This window comes from Panthera pardus, unplaced genomic scaffold (genome assembly GCF_024362965.1).
Source record: "Panthera pardus isolate Hobbes unplaced genomic scaffold, ASM2436296v1 HiC_scaffold_8, whole genome shotgun sequence".
Lineage (NCBI taxonomy): Eukaryota > Metazoa > Chordata > Mammalia > Carnivora > Felidae > Panthera > Panthera pardus.
This window is the reverse complement of record NW_026527013.1, coordinates 107019162-107041628: the sequence shown is the minus strand read 5'-3', so window position 1 is coordinate 107041628 and position 22467 is coordinate 107019162. Positions and strand designations below refer to the sequence as shown.

Here is a 22467-nt window from a genome sequence, read left to right as displayed (position 1 = left end):
TTCAGTGTAATTCTGATGTGGATATAATATATATGAACATCCCAACTATACAAAATTATCTAAAAAAAATCTTCACCAAAATATTATAATGGAGTATGAGTATCCTCTTTTAAAGATAAGAAAGCTGTGACTTAACAATAAATAAGTCATTTGCTCAAAGTTACAAGTCTTGGAAGTAAAAGTCTGTCTGAATTTACAGTTTGTCCATTCTAGAATGTGGAAGTAATGTTGATTAATTTATGTTTCTCAAGAGTGGAGTACATAGAGACAGAAACAGCAAAATTTATATAAAAAAAAAACGACACTATTATAGCTTTTTCTTATTTGGTCTCCTTTTACAGAGTCTTCGGTGTCTCTGAAATATGGCTGCTGGATAAGTTTACAGTGTTTGGCAGTTCTCTTTTAAGTCTCTTGGGGTTACGCCAAAGGGACAGTGTCCCATGGGAATTCAGTCTGAATTCTCATCCAAATGAACACCTGCTGTCATTGTTTCTTATCAGTCCTGTAGTTAGCAAATGCCAACTCCCATGAAAGCCATTCAACACATGGAAAAGGCATCCCAGTGTTCCTCACTAGTTTTAATTTATCCTTGCTTTTACTACATGATCCATTGCCCCAGTATCTTGGAGATAGAGCTAACATTAAGTTTGTCCTTGGCTATTTGGTGATCTATATGCCTAGGAGTTTACCCAGTTATAGTCCAGTCTAATTAAATGGTCTTCTTTTGATACTCTTTCTCCTTTCTTCTCCTTTCCCCTTTTCTCTCCTTTCCTCTTGCCCTCTCTCTGACCTGTTTATGTTGCTTTGGAAAGGAAGAGATTTGTTATTGCAAAAATAATATGCTTGTAAAGCAAATTATACTACACAATCTATTTTTAAAAGTCTCAGTTCTCTACGTTAGCAGGAACAAATAATTCACGCAGAAGCAAATTCAATGATAGTCTCCCTATGGATAACCAATATTGATCATCCATTCTTAGTACTTGAATCATATTTCTTTTCTTTTTGTTCAGCTGGTCTGCTGGATGTATGCATTTAATTATAAAGTATTACAAATTGATTTTGAACCAGATTAGGGATAAAGTCAAAATAAATGATTTAAAAAAAATTAATGATCATGTCATATAATATACCCTTAATAGCCTAGCTACATTTTTATCTATAATTTCATACCACATAAGACAACATTCTAAGATGTATTTATGACTTATTAGTAAGAATTTAAAAAAAAAAGAAGAAACTCTCTGACTGTATTTGAGAGCTATTAAACCAATAAAAGTGAACCATCTTGACAATACTACTTCTTAGCAAACCAGGAAGTTGACCATGTATGTATAACAAAGACATCCTAGAATACCAAACCACAGAGGGTTTTGGGGTAACTTTTTAATAAGTGTTTCTATGTATACCTGTCTATATCTTTGTGTCCTTTTCTCTTGCAGATTAATTTAATTACTTAATGATTTTTAGAGGATAAAATGTACAGAAAAACTAACAGTGCTATTACAGCTTTATCTTGTAGGGAAAAGCTACTGGGCCTGCCATCTGCAGCGGGCTTTGGTCCCTCTCTTGTTGTGCCTCATGCTTTGTTATGCATGAGTAAGCACATTAGCCTTTTCATTTCATTCATTAGACTTTTAATCCTTGATTAGTGTTTTCAAGATTCTCTCAAATACACAACTTCTTTATTTCCTTTGTGTATGCTTTTTTTTTTTTTTATCTGCACTATGAAACAAAATTAAGTTAATCACAACAGTAGACCCGTTTCTTTTGAGATGACTGGTAAATATATTAGTTTCTCATTGGAGTGATTAATCATGTGTAGATGAAGAATGGGGAAATATCTTCTTGCTTGGAATAACAGGGGCAACTGTTTAAAGTCAGCAAGAACAGTCTGTTTGAAAAGCTTGAATCACAATGTTCTACCAATCTCACATGCTCAGTGTGATTCTGTCTCATAGAAACTCTGAATGGATTTCTTAAAAGAAAGAAACATCCATTAGGGTTCAGAACTGATATGTTTGGGGTCTCAGAGCTTAGTTATAATTACATCAATTCTCCAAAAATAATTTTCTCTCTTTGGTGCTTTCTTTTCTCGATTGAGCAAGATATGTGAGAAGGTTGCTTGTGACTGAACAGTTAATAGTTACACATGCAAGACACTCTTAGCAAACTTTGAAGTCATGTATTATACTCATTTACCTTTATTAAATACGCACTTTCACACTATCATTTTACTCATAATTAATCTCAAAGGACTAGAAACTACTATCGCTCCACTTAGGCCATCCTTCCAGCTATGCATTACAATATTTTCAACCAGTTTTTAACATTTATGTTCATGTACACTATTTAAACATACTTCGATCATGAGACCAAAACCAGTTATTAAAGGAGATACATAAATTAAATAGAAATCGGTTTCCAGAAGTCAATATAACAAGTAACCAACGGTGAAATGATGGCATAAAACACACTTGTACTGAATTTTTGTAGGTTACTCATTTTTGCCTAATTTCAGAGTGTCTTCTTGGCAATATTGTTAAGAAAGAGTAATTTAAAAATATTACTCATTAACTTTTCTCTTTTGATCTTTGCACAAAATAGTAGGATCATAAACTGTCTCATTTTTCTTTTCTGTTTCTCTACCTAGGATGCTTCCATTGCACACAGATTCCACATCATGAGAGAAAAACACCCAGAAAAATTCAACAGTAGGTAAGATAACATATGATAAAATTATAATTATGGTTACTGTTGATGAATTATGTCATGAAAAGGATCACTCTGTGCTCTAAAACATTTTATGTATAATGGCTGAATAAGATTGGGTATGTATGTGTGAGTATTGAGACACAAGTGTAAATGAATTTAATTTTTCTTCTTTGGTTTTAATGAGACTATAATGAGGAATGCAGTGGTCATCTGTAGTCCATTCTCATGTGTTAAAAAGAATTTCAAGTATAAGGCAAAACTAATATTTTATTAAGATATAGTGGAAGTCTTTATATGGCTAAGGATATGAGGGTGATTATACCAAGTCCCAAAGAGAAAACATGGGACTGTGATTTGGTAATGCTGAGTAACTCTGTATTACAAAGGTATCATGGAAGGCCTCTCATCTTTCTACTGTTCATCCAGTATTGGCCTCAGGTAAATGGAAAATAAACCAGAAAAATAATCAATGCTAACATAAACTACTTTTAAAGATACATTCTTCAAGGAGAAGATCCTTGACAATGAGAATTTGTTTTGCTAATATAGTAATACATATTTCTTTTTCAAATGTAGATATTGACTTTTTCTGATATTCAGGGAAATAGAGAAAGCTTTGGTTTTGTATCTTCCCCACTTGTAGATGGAAATAGGCTGTCTCCAACCCTTTCCCTAGGAAAAATGGGACGGAAGTGAATCATCTTTGCTTCAATTACATACATTTCTACTTTGATCATTTCACAAAGTTACAAAATCATAACCAGCATTTCTGTGCATATATTTAAGTATATATTCAATATTAATATTAATATTCAAAGCCCAAGGATCTGTGGTCTCCATATTTGGATAGTTAACAACCCTGGAAATCATAAAATCATGATATTATGGTTTGCCTTTTCTCTTATAATTCAGCTAGGTACAATTTTTGTTTAAGGAAAGTGGAAGAAATGTATGTATGAATATGTACATGTGTCCATAGTGTCTTTGGAGGGATTCACAAAAATCTCTTAATTCTGGTTCTTTCTGGAAAAGGGAACTAAACGGTTGGGATGAAAACTAAATTTTTATTATATACTTTTTTGTGTGAATCTTGTGACATGTGTATTATAAAATTTAGTAGAAATCTAATTAAACGTTGCACCTATAAATTTTCTTTGTATGTAGAATAGCCATTTTCATTTTATAAAATTTAATTTTATTTTATAAAATATATGCAAATAAATTGATGTAACAATGAAATCATATTCACTTTATAGCAACTTTTAACACATGGTAATTTACCTTGAATGTCCTGGCCATGAATATACTTGTTAATGTACATAAAACCATATTATAAAATCTAGCTTGTGCTTACTCAAATACCATTCTGTGTAGCAGTCATGTGTTGATATTCATATATTGAAATAGATTTCAAGCAAAAAAATAAATGCTATTTGAGAATGAGGCATGCAGTGACCCCATTCAGGAGTTTCACAATTTAAAAACCCAGTAAAGACTGTAAGAAATACATGGAAAAAAAAGTTTGATGATGTTTAAGGCATTTTTATCCCAAAGTTATTCAGCAGAGAGAAAGAGAATGATAGGGGAGAGGGGGAAGAAAGGAGAATTAAAAGTATAGAGAAAGTGTATCAATATATTTATGTAATACTCAAATTGACATACTACATATAAGAATGCCAATATATATGATCCTCTCTCAAGTGTCAGAGGTTAATGAATTCTGTTCTCCGGAATAATTTTAATTCTTCTTAATAAGACTTCTATTATTCACATATATCTCCTTAATTTTTTATTATCAATTGCAGTGTTAATTTATGACATTCCTCACTGCCCAATATGTGGTTAGATACTATTTACAGCAATGCGTTTGTATAGCCCAATGTATTTATAAAGTGTAAAAATACATTTGGAAGGCTAATAACATAGAAAACACCTTCTAGATTGACACAGGTCACATGTTTCTACTGTGAGTTCAAAGAATGTCAGGTATATAGTAGATACTCAGTGTATAATCACCTACTATTTTTTTTTTAAGTTAAGAGCTCTAACATTGCATATATTACCAAGTCAGGCACGTACATTTCAATCTATATTTTTTACAGATTGTCTTCACTCAGAATTACAAGCTTTTAGATAATTTGCTAAACTATAATTTAACTTACTCAGAATATGAAAATTTTCTAATAAATTTTTATGAGGAAGACATGCCACATATTGTGCATAAACAATTTCATACTTATAAGGACAGATTTTCAGATTTCAACTTTGAGACACATTCAGCCATAGCACGCTTTGGTATTTTCAGGAATTTGCAAATGGATTTTTTTAAATACTCATAATAATGGTGTTTCAGATCAGATCTCTTGTCACAATCAATCATATGCCATTAATATTATCCTCTAGCGTGCTCACCTTGAAATTCATTTATATTTTAAAGAACTTGATGTTTCTAACATTATCTTAAGGAAATTAATTACCAAAATATATAGTTCTCTCTATGCTTCTTCTGACAGAAATTGAAAGAACTGGGAAAGATAATGATTTTTCCGGTGCTTAAGAGAGTGCTGGTTGAGAGGTTTATATCATATTCTTTTCCAAATTTTTGTATAAATCTAAGTTAACTATTAAAAGGAATTGTTGTTTAACTTTCTAAACTCAAGACATTCTTCATACTTAATATATATATTTTTTATTATTTTAGACTCAAATAATCCTTAAAGTATTGAGGAAACTATTATTTAAAACCATTATTGTACAATATTATTATTTAAAATATTGACTTGACTATTATTATTAATAATCACATTCGTGTTCTTAGAATTCACATACATTACTAATTCTCCTGATTTTATTGAGAATAGAGCATGATATTACTTCTTGGCCTTTTGACTTAGATCAAGTGTAGAACAGAGCAATATAAGTTCTTACTTTAAAAAATGAGACTAATAATTGTACACTTACAGTATTTAAAATATGCATCCATTAAAGTGATAATTATGAAGGGCTGTAATAATTTTGAAAAAAAAAACCTCTTTAATTCCATGAATAAAATCTTGCAACATTGACAAAGACTTACAAGTAATATGTGAAATGGAACCAACTATAAAAAAAAATTGGTCATCTTACAAAGATTTATTAATACTGTAGTTATAGCTTGTTACAGCTTGTTTCAAAAAACTAATTTTTTTTTTTTTAATTTTTTTTTTTCAACGTTTTTTATTTATTTTTGGGACAGAGAGAGACAGAGCATGAACGGGGGAGGGGCAGAGAGAGAGGGAGACACAGAATCGGAAACAGGCTCCAGGCTCCGAGCCATCAGCCCAGAGCCTGACGCGGGGCTCGAACTCACGGACCGCGAGATCGTGACCTGGCTGAAGTCGGACGCTTAACCGACTGCGCCACCCAGGCGCCCCCAAAACTAATTTTTTTTTAACATCACTTGATACCATTTGCTAGCAAACTCTGATAGCCAGCGATACTCCACAAAGATACTAGTTCAGTAAGTCTACAAGTAAGTCCTTATTTAAAAGAATCCAGGTCTCTAATGCACTGAATGAGATACAGATTGTTTTCTTAGCCTCCTGTTCAGAGGAATATACTTCATTCTTGTTCTGCATTCTGCTTTTTATGAAGAAATCTACAACTAGAAAACTGAAATTGGTGTATGAATTTAAATAAAGCCGTTTAACTCATCTGTGTAGTGATATCGGATATGTCAGAGGGTCTTACTGGCCAAATGTGTGAAAGGAAGAAAGGAAGAAACAAAAGTAACAAGTTGGAACACCACACTTATACTTTATCACTATATTAATAAACCCTAATATAAAAAAGAAGCTCTGTACTCCAAATTACCCAAGAAATTAATAGCATACAGGAACATAGAAAATTTGCGTATGACTTTAAAATAACACTGGTTCTGTGGAATGATGCTTGATTTTTGTTTGTTTGTTTGTTTTTTCCTCTAAAGTAGGCTTGGTGAGATACTGGAATAAGACTCTTTCTGGGACTTTAGTATCTATACAGAGCATGGAACATAATGCTCACTTAGTAGATACTTCATGTACTTAATCTCCAAAGCCCCCAACAATGTTAAAAAACAAGCAAAAATTCTTCAGTTATAATCTCTGACCATTGTGGATGTCTTGCTAATGAATAATACAAGCTTACTTACACATTTGTTTAGCACTTATTATCAACTTTATAGGTCAGCAATATGTAATTATCAACCAGTTATTAATATTTACCTGGTGATGGTGAACTGAAGACTTAAGTATTAAAAAATTTGTTTTTGTATCTCTTTTTTTGTGTCTCTAATTTTGTAAGTTGCAAATCATTTGATATAAAGCTAAAGACAATAAAATCAATTTTGTATAAAGTATAACAGGAGGCGTTAATTTACTGAAGCAAATATTTTTATTGGTCAAAACTGTTCATGAAATATTTTTATTGATCTTGAAGTACCAATTTTATACCTGTTTTTTTTATTTTAAACTGTGCATGTGTATATCTATTCTGAATTTGGAAATTATATTTTCCATATATTCCATACTCTGCTGTATGGGAGATAGTACAGTTTCCAAGTTAAAGAAATAAAACCTATGAATCTTTTTTTTTTTTTTTAAACTTTCCACCTTGGTGTTGTAGCAGATAGACAAGAATAATTATATAAAATTATCAATTGTTATCTACACAGAAAAGATCCAGCTGAAGTTCTAGAATAAAATGTAGAGTTAAGAATTAAGTAATATTTCAATAATGATGACAAAATGCTGTATCATAACTAGATTTTTCTATTTATCATTTAAATAACATTAAGAAGGTTTTTCTCTAAATTCAGTAAAATAAATTTTTAAAGCTTCAAAATCAGTGCTTAAATTGTGTTTAATAACATTATTATATATTAATATATCTAATTTTATTCATATACTGTAAATATTTTTAATGTATGTTTAATAAAAGCCAATTAACACTATTTTTCAATAAACTTCATGATATAGCCTCTTACATATATATCTTATATATATTTTTTAAGGCACTTAACCTATTTTTATTTTTATAAAATCTAATATATTCAAAGATTACACATTTTAGTGACTGTAATAAGTTAAAATCATTGTGGATAAACTAAGATTTTGGGTTTTTTTTTTTGCTTTTTGGTTTTTTTTTAATTTATTTTTTTAATTTACATTGAAGTTAACATGTAGTGCAACAATGATTTCAGGAGTAGCTTCCTTAATGACCCTTACCCATTTGACCATCCCCCCCCCTCACAACCCCTCCAGTAGCCCTCTGTTCTCCATATTTAAGAGTCTCTTATGTTTTGTCCCCCTCCCTGTTTTTATATTATTTTGCTTCCCTTCCCTTATTTCATGTGTTTTGTATCTTAAAGTCCTCATATGAGTGAAGTCATATGATATTTGTCTTTCTCTGACTAATTTCGTTTAGCATAATACCCTCTAGTTCCATCCATGTAGTTGGAAATGGGAAGATTTCATTCTTTCTCATTGCCAAGTAATATTCCATTGTACATATATATACCACATCTTATTTATCCATTCAACCATCGATGGACATTTGGGCTCTTTCCATGCTTTGGCTATTGTTGATAATGCTGCTATAAACATTGGAATGCATGTGCCCCTTTGAAACAGCATACCTGTATCCCTTGGATAAATACCTAGTGGTGCAATTGCTGGGTTGTAGGGTAGTTCTATTTTTAATTTTTGAGGAACCTCCATACTGTTTTCCAGAGTGGCTGTACCAGTTTGCATTCCCACCAGCAGTGCAAAAGAGGTCCTTCTTCTCCACATCCTCGCCAACATCTATTGTGGCCTGAGTTGTTAATGTTAGCCATTTTGACAGGTGTGAGGTGGTATCTCATGGTGGTTTGGATGTCTGTATGTCTTCTTTGGAGAAGTGTCTATTCATGTCTTTTGCCCATTTCTTCACTGGGTTATTTGTTTTTTGGGTGTTGAGTTTGATACTAACCCTTTATCTGGTATTTCGTTTGCAAATATCTTCTCCCATTCTGTCAGTTTCCTTTTAGTTTTGCCGATTATTTCCTTCTCTGTGCAGAAGCTTTTTATTTTGATGAGGTCTCAATAGTTCATTTTTGCTTTTGTTTCCCTTGCCTCTGGGGACATGTTGAGTAAGAAGTTGCTGCGGCCAAAGCCAAAGAGATTTTTGCCTGCTTTCTCCTTGAGGATTTTGATGGCTTCCTGTCTTCCATTTAGGTCTTTCATCCATTTTGAATTTATTTTTGTGTATGGTGTAAGAAAGTGGTCCAGGTTCATTTTTCTTCAACTTACATGTATTTCTGAGTCAGTTACAACACAGCAAGTAAAATAAAGAAGACATTCCTTTTGTTTTCTCTGAAGCTTTTTAGTATATATATTTGTAGGAATTCAGCTTTTCTTGCACTTTGAAATTATGAAATTAAAATTTTTTATATGACTTATTTATATAAATTTATTTACATAAGTATTTGTATCTAATTTATTTATATTTTATATAAATTCTATTTATTATGTATTCTTAAAATGTGTAGAATAATTTATTTTTATACTATTGACACATTCACAAACTATTGAAAACAATGAAAGGGAAGACAGAATGGAGTCTGCATGGCATTGTCTTTAAGGCATTTGACCTCAGTTTTGCAACCACCATTATTGTATAGTGAAACCTTTTTATCTATTTAAGAACGTACATATGTACCTTTTAATGTAAACTTCCATATTATGTAAGTGATACCATCTTTTATAAACTAGGGAAATTGTGCTACTGATATTAAAAGTTAAACATTTTGATTTTTAGTATTTTGAATAAAATCCATATTCATTAGAAATGGCACTTGTTGGGGCGCCTGGGTGGCTCAGTCGGTTGAGCGTCCAACTTCAGCTCAGGTCATGATCTCGTGGTCCGTGAGTTCGAGCCCCGCGTCGGGCTCTGGGCTGATGGCTCAGAGCCTGGAGCCTGCTTCCAATTCTGTGTCTCCCTCTCTCTCTGCCCCTCCCCCGTTCATGCTCTGTCTCTCTCTGTCTCAAAAATAAATAAATGTTAAAAAAAAATTAAAAAAATTAAAAAAGAAATGTCACTTGTTGGGACAAGCACTGGGTATCATATGTAAGTGATGAATTACTGAGTTCTACTTCTGAAAACAATACTACAGTATATGATAACTAACTTGAATTTAAATAAATACATTTAAAAATAATAAAACAAAGGAATGTTAGCACTTTATAGGGATTTTTTTGGATAAAATTATATGTTAATGAGAATTTCATATCCTATAGCATTTGTTATGTCTTCACTTTCTGTGTACATAATCAATTTTGTTATTTTTTAAAAATAGAAACATACTCCTTTTTCATTTTCACTTAGAATGACTCTTCAGTTATATCTTTTAAATAACATTTCTTGACATTTTTTGTGTCAGAACTATTGTTAAATCAGTTTTCCGAGGTGCCTAGGTGGCTCAGTCAGTTGAGTGTCCTACTCTTGGTTTCGGCTCATGTCATGATCTCATGGTTTGTGGGTTTGAGCCCTGTGGCAGGCTCTCTGCAGACAGTTTAGAGGCCCCTTGGGATCCTCTCTCTCTCCCTCTTTCTCTGCCCCACCCTTGCTTGTGCTCTCTCCCTTTTAAAATAAATATATAAACTTATGATCTGTGTATAAGCCATATAGTGTTTAGATGAATATGTGGATTGATAATATATAGATGTATATGCATGTATACATACATGGTGTATGATTTATATATATGTGTGTACATACATATATTTTAAGAAAAGTGAAACTTTTTCTTATATTTATGCAAATTTTTCATAATTATGTGTATTCTTACTGTACATGTATTTATAATATAAGCCTTTTAAAATAATTTACCAGTAGCTGTGGTATTATATTCATATATTTTCATTTGTGTGTTGAAATACATTTAAATACTTCATCTGAGGAGGTAAAAATGTGAATGGGTAAATTAGTCACAGTTGTGTTCACACTGATGCAAGGGATTCGATTCACCTGAATCTTCCTGCATCGTTTCTAGATATCATTAAACCAGAATACTCACTTTTGTGTCCAAGCTGTTCAAAATCATGTGTATAAGATAGTTCTTTGGAATGGAAGGAGAACTGGAGGATAAACAAGGAAGAGATACAGTAACTTCTTCCTTTCTTTTGCCTCTCACTGATTTCTTTGTTCTCTCCTAAGTTCTTATTTCTGCTTTTTTTATATTCTTTACTTTTGCACTGCCATGGAGTAACAAAAGGATCAATGAAGGTCTTGAATTTTGGATAACATAGCTCCTGTTATTGATTTGGTTGATTATTTATTCTGCAGACACTTACTAAAGGAGACCCTGTTATATGATGGATATCCATCTAGACAACTGAATCTTTCAAATCTCTAAGGCAAGTGAAGAAAATGAATTTGAAGTTACATAGAAACCTTAGATAATGATAGGTTCTGCAGAAAAATGTAAACAGGAAGAAAAGTTTTCATGGTAGTAATACAGAAAGAAGGATATTTTCTGGGGCTCCCAAGTTAAGGTGACCATTGAGCTTTAAAGGATGTATATTGAAGTAGGGGCTGCTTGTATGTTCTCAGATTTATTGAAGAAGAGACATTTATTTCTAGTTTCTGTTTGCAGGGTACTTACATTTTATTAGTATAACTTCCATGCAAATATTTTCAAAATTTTCTTCATTGATTTTGCCTTTCTTTTCCTAGGATTTGTGTTTGTACTTTACATGAATTTGCATGTGTTTTATGCAGAAGTTTTACACACACACACACACACACACACACACACACACACACACAATCATTTCCTAGAGTTCCAAATTAAGAAACAAGATTTGTGAAGTTACAGTAGTTAATTCAGAGATGTCTACAAGATCACAACTGAAAAATCTAAGATACAGAGTATTTTTTAATAGGAAAGAGTACTAAACAGTAACAAAGGAGATTAGGAACAACATTTCTATTCATTATTACAGATTCTGTGCCTACATGGAAACTTTTGGGAAATATTTATGAAATTAAAACACTTAAAATTATTTCTTGTTTGTTACAAGCTGACAGCATATACATACACACACACACACACACACACACACACGTGTATATATATATATATATATATATATATATATATATATAATTGCATGTTTTATTTTTTATATTTCTATATAGAATAAATGTAGAATAAATGTAGGATATGTATGTATATGGAATATATGTAGAGTTAATAATACACACACACATATGTATACATTTCAATTAGTTCACAGTAAATGAATGATCAGTTTTTAGGCAAAAACCAAAGATAGGCTTAGCCAGTAGTTAAAGCTACTGTTTCTGGGAACCCTATCCCTAGTTTATGACCTGCTTTTGTGTTAAAAATACTAAAGATCCCATTTCCTTTGTATTCAGATTAGTCTACTGAATCCTTTATATAGATCCCTACTCCTTTGTTCAGATTAGTCTAACTGTAACAAGAACCAGTTGTGCTCTCGGGACTGAGGGATGCGCTAAACTAATTAGACAGTGGACAGCCGACTTTGGGGAATGAGCCTTTGACATTGATCAATGTCAATGACAGATTTTTTTTGTTTGTTTGTTTGATATTCTTAGATATTCTATAGACTAACATTCGGAATTGAATATCATTCAATTATTATATTCTTTAGTATATAGTACATGCCATGTAAATTAGTTAATCTGACATGAACTTTTAATATCTAAAAGTGTTTTGTGGTTCTTATAGAATAACATCTGTTGATTTGGAGTAGAAATCATCCCTGGGAACAATTTTGAGAACCCTTATTATGTCACCTTTTTATAGGCCATATTAAGTAGAAAGTAAGTCTATCTTAAACTCTTTCAAAAGAGGTTAATCACCTCATTATAAGGTAATTTTACCTAGAATAATCCTATGGCATGGCTAATTGGAACTAATTTGGTGATCTCCATTGTCTCTTGCTCTACCTGAGCATTAGTTACTAATTCCTTTCCTTTTGGAATACATGTTCTTCAACAGATAGGTTCAGCATTATATTCTGGCGGAACATAATAATCCTAATATATTAGCTTCAAATGACGGATAGAATTTTTTTAAAAGAGTTCCCTGATTCACATTTTTCTTTGAAGAGAAAAATAATATTCTCACTTAAGCAACACTGTTAAGTTTCTATTTTCTGTTTTACATTTCTACATGACTGGTGTTGTCACAAAGTAGAGAATCTTTTTTTTTTTTAATTTTTTTTTAACGTTTATTTATTTTTGAGACAGAGAGAGACAGAGCATGAATGGGGGAGGATCAGAGAGAGGGAGACACAGAATCCGAAACAGGCTCCAGGCTCTGAGCTGTCAGCACAGAGCCCGACGCGGGGCTCGAACTCACGGACCGTGAGATCATGACCTGAGCCGAAGTTGGCCACCCAACCGACTGAGCCACCCAGGCACCCCACAAAGTAGAGAATCTTAAGCAACCCTTCTATATATTGATGTACCCTAGCCCTAAAATATGAAGAGATTATTTCCCTAATGGGTAAAATTTCTGAAAAAAATTAGATAGTAGAGGTAAAAAATCTTGATTTATTATGACTTTTAATTCTAATTTCTCTGAAGCTTCTTCCTTCCCATTTCTACTTCTCACACACACACACACACACACACACACACACACACACAAAACAGAAATGCTATATAACTTTATTACATTTATTTGGTAAATACTTATAAGGGGCAAAAATAGGCTGAGATTTGCCTGTTACTGTTGTTTCGTAACAAACTGCCACCATATAGCTAGCGTTCAGTTTCCTTTTCCCATTAACATTATTCTGTATTGTCACTGCCCTCACTAATGGTTTCCGAAGGCCATTCATTGTCTCCCTTTACCTTCTAGGTTCTGTTCATCTTTCAGTTCCAAAGCAAATGTCGCATGTTTTCTGTTTTGTTGTGGCAACACTCCACTTCCTCATGTCAAAATCTCTTCTGTTTATTGTGGCTACATAACTAACCACTTGAAAGCTAGGCAGTATAAAACAACCATTTTATTACCTGCATAGCTTCGGTAGCTCAGCCATTCAAACACGGCAAAGCAGGGATGGCTTGTCTCTAGTCATGGGATCTTTACCTGGGAAGATTGGAAATGATTGGATTTGCTGGGAAATGGAATTGACTGGAGGCATGGTTACTCTCATGTCTGGTAGCTGGTTGTTGGTTGAGACCTTACCTGGAGCAATTGTGTTAGTCAGGGTCCTCTCCTTCCTCAGTCTTTTGTTCCATTCAGGTCCTGATCAGTTTAGATGATGGCTACCCACCTTGGGGAGGGGCGTCTACTTTACTGAGTCCACCAATTTAATGTTAATCTCATCTAGAAACTTTCACAACACATATACACAGAAATAATGTTTAATCTGGGCACCCTAGGTCAGTCAAGTTGTCACATAAAATTAACTATCACAGCACCTACAGCACCTTTTTGTCACCTGAATTTTCTTGCAGTGTGATGGCCTAGGATAGCCATACTTGTCAATGACAGCTCAGGCCTTCACAAGTGAGTGTCCCAACAGAACAGGAAGAAGCTATATGCCATTCCTTCACTTAGCTTTAGAAGTCTTACAGTTTCACGTTCTCTGTACTTTTGTTGACAGATTATCATGATTGCCAAATTTATCAGACTATTCAGCCCTGAATATTAATCCTGCATGTATTTCCTTATCCCATTCCTTCTCTCCATCTTTACGACACCCATTTCCAACATCCCCCATTCATTTTTAAACCTTCTTTACACTTAGAGGTGACCCTGATTTATACTTCAATAAGAAAAAAGTAACACCAAATAGTGATTAACATAACTTCTAATAACAAAGGAACAGTTTTTCTGCATCCACATCCCTCTTTCCCTCATCCTTCTAACCTAGCGGGTAAGTTAGCCATCCATTAATCTAGGGCCACTTTACCTTGTGTCCATATCTGTTACATACCACCATCCTCTGTTTCCCTAGATCTTGAAGCATACTACATCCTTCTCGCCGAGATCTTTCCTGTCCTACAACTGCAAGGTCCTTTCTAACATCTTACAAACAAGCTCTACCTAGCTTCATTCTTCATCATTAAAAAATCAGTTTCCTGATCTTGCTTTTCTTCAGTTATGCCTCATGTACCTTATTGTCTTCACAAATAAATCCTGGATAAATTTTGTACTCACCCATTGCTCACTCATTTTCTTCTGCAAAACCATTCTAATTGGATTCTTTTACATGTAAATGAAGCTTTTCTCATTAAGGTCACAAAAGATCTCTAAGTCACTAAATCCAATATTTTTAGGGCTTTTTTGATCCCTACAAACATTGAATTTGCATTTGTCATTTACTCTGTCTTCCTGAAACTTCTCTTGCCTGGGTCCATAAAATATACCATCGTAACTATTCCTGCTCGGTTTTGAGTTTTATTTGTGACTTGTCTAATCAGTTTGTAACTGTTAGTGGCCCTCAGAATTCTGAGATAGACTCTTCCCTCAGTTTACCTTCTCTTCTCTAATCTCTTGAAGCTTCATCAACAGTGATCCTTTTAAAGTGCTGAACCACCGTCCTTTATTAAACTCTTTAATTTCTCAAGTCTTTACCAGGCCCTCCATGATCTGGTTCCTGGCCTGACTTTTGACTTTTCCTGTCTTTTGATGCGTCTCCCCTTGCCAGAATTTTAGATTGGTGGTTGCTTTTCATTAGACTGATGATAACTGCTTAGATGCTACTTCTGAAAGGATAATCCTTTCTTGTCCCACCTGACTAGGTTAGGCTCCCAAACCACCCTGTGTTTTCTTTTGTAGAATTTGTAGAGGATTTATGCTTTTAATTCCTTGATGTGTTTTGATTTAACTATCTGGCCCTTTCTTTTCCCAAACTGTGCTTTAATGCATTTATTATTTCATGATTGGGTCAGGAATAAAGAGATCACAGTTCTGAGTTGTTAAATTTCAAGAGACTTGAAATTCACATCAGGGATAAAATTTTGAGAATAGTTTTGGAAATTTCTTAATTCTGACTTGTGACTATCATAAGTAGAGGCCTGAAAGACTCAGAGTAGGGGATTTATGTTAGAATCATGATTCTGATGTTACAGAGTCCTTGAAAATTACATGCATTTTTTTATGGCACTTCAAAGGAGTTTGGCAAAAAAGAGTTAAATACTTCAGAAATTAATGTTGGGATTGGTGGTACATTGGAAAGAATGACAATTCAACGAGGCCATTAAAAATAGGGGAAGAATTTACTGATTGCTATTTCTGATGTTCTAATTGTTACAATTTCTCATTTTTATTTTTTAAAATTCGATTATAGTTTTATAACATTTTTAAATTTTCAAAATTCAGTTTTAAATATAGGCCTCATTACCATACTAAACCTAACAAATTTATAGAATTGTTTATGCAGAACAAAGTTTATTTTTGTTTATGCAGATATATGTATGCTGCTTTTATTAAAGTTATAGGAATGAAGTCAGATGTTTATTTTGTTATTAGAAATTTTTTTGCATTATGGTGTTTTGTATTTTTAATACTATTTTTTTTCTTTTTTATTGTGAGAAAATATATATAACACAAAATGTTTCACTTTCATTATTTTTATGTGTACATTTCAGTGGCATTAGGTACATTCACTTTGTTGTGCAACCGTTACCACCATCCATCTGCCAAACATTTTTATCTTCCCAAACTAAAGCTCTACAAATGTGGCTATTTTAGATACCTCCTATAAATGGAACATTGCAATATTTGTCCTTTTTGGCTTCTTTCATTTAACATATTGTCTTGAAGTTTAGTCCATTTTGTGGTATGTATCACAATTTCCTCCTGCCTTCCTAAGGCTGGATATTGGTTCCACTGTATGTATATACTTCATTTTGTTTATCCATCTGCTGATGGGCATTTGAATTGTTTGCATGTTTTGGCTCTTGTGAATAAGACTGCTGTGAATAGTGGTGTACAAATATCTGTCCAAGTCCTAAGCTAATTTATAAAGGCATTTTAAACTCCTTGAAATCAACTTTAAAAAGAGTTGTAATCTACATTGCAACAATTTTATTCTAGAAAGGACATTAGATAGAGCCTAGGGCCTTTGGGTCTTACAATAAATAGTTGTGTATTTTCTGAGATTCATTCCTTCCCTCCTTCCCTCCTTTCCTTCTTTCCTTCCTTGCTTTCTCCCTTCCTTGCTTTCTTCCTTCCATCCTGACACATCAAAAGACAGAGGAAAGGTCAAAAGTCAGGCCAGGAACCAGATCATGGAGGGCCTATTAAAGATTTGAGAAATTAATGAGTTTAATAAAGGAGGGTAGTTCAGCATTTTAAAAGGATCACTCTTGCTGAAGCTTCAGGAGATTAGAGAAGGGATGGTAAACTGAGGAAAGAGTCTATCTTCCTTCCTTCCTTCTTTCCTTCCTTCCTTCCTTCCTTCCTTCCTTCCTTCCTTCCTTCCTCCTTCCCTCTCTCTCTCCCCTTCCCCCCAATCTTTGGAGTATAACAGGAAGAGGAGTATTTGTTTAACAATGATTTTTCTTTATAGCCTATTTATGGGCCTCTTACTTTATTTTAGTATTTCTTTGGCTTGCTGTATAATGTGTCTTTTTAAAACTAGGTCACTGCTCTTCTCTGAAAAGTTTTATAAGTGCTGAGAGAAAGCTGAGTATAAGTATTCAAGAAAATAAGTAATCACCAAATAGGAGATGTATGCCATAACCAAAATTTGAATGTTTTATGTACATACATAAAATATATATAATTTTCTTAGCCAAATACTGACTCATAAGAATTTAATTACTTCTCATTTTATGGCCTCATGTTCTAATGGTCTAAGAATACTCATTTACATATTATTTATTCAGTAAAGAAGTAAAGATTTACACATTTATACTCTTATCATTATGAAAACAAAATGATGAATACTAAATTTTGAAAACACAAAGCCCACAACTTTAACACAAGCACCCATAATGTGATTTTATATTTTTTCCATTATTTTTAATGTGTAACTTGAGAAGTATTTATTACAATAGGAAAGTGCTTAGAAAATAAGTTAAGGTTCATAATTAAATATTCTCCCTGCCCTTGGGGAAGACAAACCAAACATGTACTCACAATAAAATGTGGTAAAGACTGTCACTGAGGTTAAGTGCAAAATTAAGTGCGGCGTGCTGCCAGGAGGAAATGTCTATTTCTGTCAGAGGTAAGAAGGAAAGAAGACATCCCTCCAAAAGGTACTCTTACATCCATGCCCACTGCTGATAGCACTGTCACCAAGTTCCTCCACCACAAGTCACGCTTGTCACTTCTCACATTATGCCTCGTATTGCAAGGCACCTACACTAAAAGGGAGGAGTTGTTCAGGAAAATGTCATCTTCTGCTGCAAGGTCCTGTACCCACTTAAAGCGTAGGAGGTATTAGTATACACAGAAAGAATGGAAAGTGGATAATGAGGGTCAATCAGCAGTGTCTGCCCAAATTTTCGTATGTTGTAATATATTTCATATATTGGGCTTTTCATAGACTTCAGTTTTCTTAGTTCATTTTCTCAGCTTTAAGCAAGTCACATCTAAATCTCTGAGGTTCTCATTTTCTGTTGGGTCTGTTTAATGATGTAATCAAATTACTTACAGGTACTATGAGAAAACCTTATGTAATAAAACCTGTTTGTAGTGTAGACAGTCAGCCCCACATATTTATGCTGTTCTGCTTTATAAGTTTAAATCTTTACATGTCCATTTATCTCTAAGCAGAGCACATGTCACTTAGGCCATCCTTGTAACTTACTGAGAAGCTTATTACTCACTGAGATGGCATAATTCATTTTGTTTTGTTTTTTACACATAGAAATATTTATATATACAAGTTGGGTTTTTTGTTTTGTTTTGTTTTACCTATTTTCACTTTACTGTCATTAACTCTTTTTTTAATTCATTCTGTTTTTTTAAGACATGTTCAAATTAAGAAGGTCATTTGGAATTTCGGTAATAATGTCTAAGGCACAGAAACATTCATACGCTGTGATTCATGTGATCTGTGAATTTATGAATATGAAATCTGTGTTCACACTCAATTATTTTAATTTTGTTGGCTTTTTTACATTTCAAACTAGGTGCTTTAGTCTGTTCACCCAATGATCTAAGCCATATTCAAATATATTTAAATTAACTGAAACTATTATGTGACATAAAGGAAAGAATGCAAATTCTTGTAAAAATTTTTCTTTTACTTTCTTTATATCTATTAACTTTGTCTTTTTTTTATTGAAATTATTTCAGAAAGAAAAAAAGGGCTTTGTTTACCATGAAAACTTAAAATAATGCCACAAGACCTAGTACCCATCTTATTTTTATTGTGAATTCTTATAGCCTTTTATACAGAGTTACCGATCTAGTAGTTATACCAGTATACTATATTAGAACTCACCATTAATACCTCTTGAAGCCTGGGGTATATTCCAGATTGTCTTACAAATGGTTCTTCTGGTTTATTTTATTAAACAACATACAACCCTAGGATATGGTTACTATTATCCCTACTTTACATATTAGAAAACAGAAGTATAAGTTACTTACCCTAGTTTATCTATTTAGCAAGTATTAACCATTTTGTCTAGATAAATAGTTAAAAGATATTTGCTAACCAGAAAAGATTTTCATTGCTTAGAATAAAAGGTGAGTTTGATACCTTTGCAACCTCTGAGTTTATGGCTTGATATGGGGAAACATGCATGAAAGCAAACGCATACAGTGTTGTGAGATGGATGCATTAATTGAAGTACCACACATAAAGATACAAGGGAGAAAATAATTCTCATGTAGTCGTGGTGCAGTGGTGCTAGGAAGTCTTTATAGAAGACATACTGCCTGGGGCAGCTGGGTGGTTCAGTCGGTTAAACGCCTGACTTCTGTTCAGGTCATGATCTCACGACTTGTGAGACCAAACCCCGCATCGGGCTCTGTGCTGACAGCTGGGAGTCTGCAGCCTGCTTCAGATTCTTTGCCTCGCTCTCTCTCTGCCTCTCCCCGCTCACACTCTGTCTCTCTATCTCTCCCAAAAAGAAAATAAACATTAAAAAAATTTAATTATAAAAGAAAACATAATGCTTAATGCATAAAAAAATTTAATTATAAAAGAAAACATAAAAGAAAACATATTGCTCTAAAAGGTGAATAGGTACTTTATAAAAGACTAGCATAAGTGAAGGAATATCATGTGTAAGATAAAGTGGAATAAAACATAATAATGTGTGGTAGGGACCAAGAAGGAAGGAGGGAAGGGTGGAAGTTAGTTTCAAATGTGAAAAATGGAAGATTGAAGGGGATTTGTTGATATACTGGTATTACAGGGAATTTGGGTAGTCCTATTGGAAACGACTCCTTTATCTTTGAGGTAATATGAAACAATTACAGGGTTTTAAACAAGAACATAATACTTTTAGAAGAGAAACATGGTTACTGTCCCCAAGCTTAGTAATTGATATAGGTATGAATGCAGATGCAAAGGAAAGATGAATAGTAGCAATACAAATTTAAGAGGCGAATGTAGGAAGAAGAGACGTGTGGGAGGAAGGTTATGAGTTTGGTTCTGTGTCTGTTGGGAGGTGTGTGTGGGATAGCCAGGTCAGTTACACAGACAGTAGATTATTTTACTGGCCTAGGATTAGGTGAGATGTCTGGGATGGAAGTCAAGAGCTAGTACAATAAAGGAGCCATTCTTGTTCCATCATCTGTAAACTGGAGCATTGGTGAAATCCACAGTAGTGATTACTGGGTTATTTGACTGGATTTGAACTTTATATACTTGTTATAATAAATACTCATTTTGATTTTTGAAGATACTGACTTAAAATCAATGGTGAATAATATTGCCATGTATTATCAAATGTAATTATATATAATTATAAAGTATTATATATAATTATGTAGATATTAATTGTTAGTTTTGTCAGAAGCATTTATTTATGATTTATTTAAATCATTTTGTTTATTTTTTTAGACTATTAGAATTATTTATTTAGGCATAAGAAGTTATTAAATTATTCCTTTAATTTTTAGTACAATTTAAGAATCTAACTTCATGACCCTCACAGAAAATCCATGTTGTTAGAATGCCTATTATTCATTTCAAAATCCAAATTCTTACATACAGTTTTCATACATTCTTAATTCCAGAAAGAAAGAAGCTGTAAGTCATCCTTTGTATAAGCCAGGCTTGAAAATATTTTCTAAATTAATGAATTTGAAGAATCCAGCCAGCAGAGGGCAGTGGCTCACATGAGCACAGGTTTTGCTACGATCCTTATGATCCAGAGAACACTGGAAGACTCTTTTCTTAATAAGCAGACTGGAAAAGCAGTTGTTTTTCTTGAGTGTTGTGTTGATGTCTGAACTTAGATATTTATCCCAGTAGTCCTTCTCTTGTGGAATTACGCATCTCTCTTAGCAAAACGTACTTTGAGTTACATTTGAATGCCACTCAGCACACATGAGAGTATGAAATAAAATGCCAAAATCTGAGCACCTGTGGTGAGAGATCAAAGGCCATTTGTTACCTTAGTCCTGCTGACTAATTAAGGAGCTTTCGATCACATTTGATGAAGAAGACCAGTGTTAATCTCATGTGGAAGGGGCTTTACTTCAGTGGAACTAAAAGTCAGAGTGTTGAACTCCTTTGTAATTGTAGCATTACTAATTAAATAAATGCCAAAATGTCTGAAACAATTTTCTAATTTGAACTGAGGGCATTCTAAGAAAAGATTCTTATTTAAAAGAATTCTTAGATAACTTAATTTGGGAATATTAGCATTACTATGGTATAATGTGTAGATCATTTAAAGGATTTTTTCCACATACATATCTGGCGTAGAAGTATTTAATGATCTTTCAACTATATTTTATAAATACTTCAAAAATGCAAGTAATCCTATATTTATTTTAAAGGCATTTTAACAAATCCCATACTTCACATACATTTATGATTAAAAGTTTTCTTGCACTTCTCATTAAGATAGAAGCAGATAAAGAATACATTTATTTTTTCAAGCATATAGTAGATTTTTAATGTACAGAAATTCTTGGCAGCTGCGTATTTTAGACAATTACTTAATATTGACTCGTTTTTAATGATGCACGCCCTTTTACTTATCTGTTTACAAGTACATCATTTCTTGTTATTATGACACAGCATGCTTATAAACTTGTGTACAACCAAATATATGATATATCTGTGTAATGTCAGAAATATGTTTACTTTTAAAATCTAATATGAAACATATTTGCTTTTATGTTTTAAAGAGAAGTTAATGCTGTCATTTCTACTGTAATATCCAACACCGTGAAAGTGTAGTAAACTGTTTAAAAACCTGTGTGAAGTTAATTTTAACGTGTAATAGTGTGATGGGGTCCTATCTCTTGTCTTCATTCGATGAAGCTTAGAATAATTTTATTTGCCAAGATGATGATTATTTAATAAAGTGACAAACTGTCCCACTGATAGGATACATTAATTTGCCTCTAAAGCTGTTCCTTGTCCTCCATAAAAAGGTGATAATTAGGTTTTCAGGTTATAATAAAATAATCATGTCACTTATGTAGATGCCTGTTAAAATATATTTAATCTTCCATATAAACCTGAAACAATTAAAAGCTGTAAAATATTTTTCTATGTGAATGTTTAGATGAATGCAGCCAATACACTAAGTTAATTTTAAGTTAGC

The 22467-nt window shown here is 32.9% G+C and overlaps 1 protein-coding gene across 12 annotated transcripts in view; it reads left to right on the top strand.

Moving 5' to 3' along the window:
* The window catches only part of DGKB (diacylglycerol kinase beta), a 776793-nt gene that overhangs the window by 461178 nt on the left and 293148 nt on the right, over positions 1–22467 (top strand). For all 12 annotated transcript variants that reach the window (XM_053897058.1, XM_019443494.2, XM_053897059.1 and 9 more), the window contains one exon: positions 2654–2718. In XM_053897058.1, the coding sequence (XP_053753033.1) occupies positions 2654–2718 (65 nt within the window). The remainder of the gene's footprint in view (positions 1–2653; positions 2719–22467) is intronic.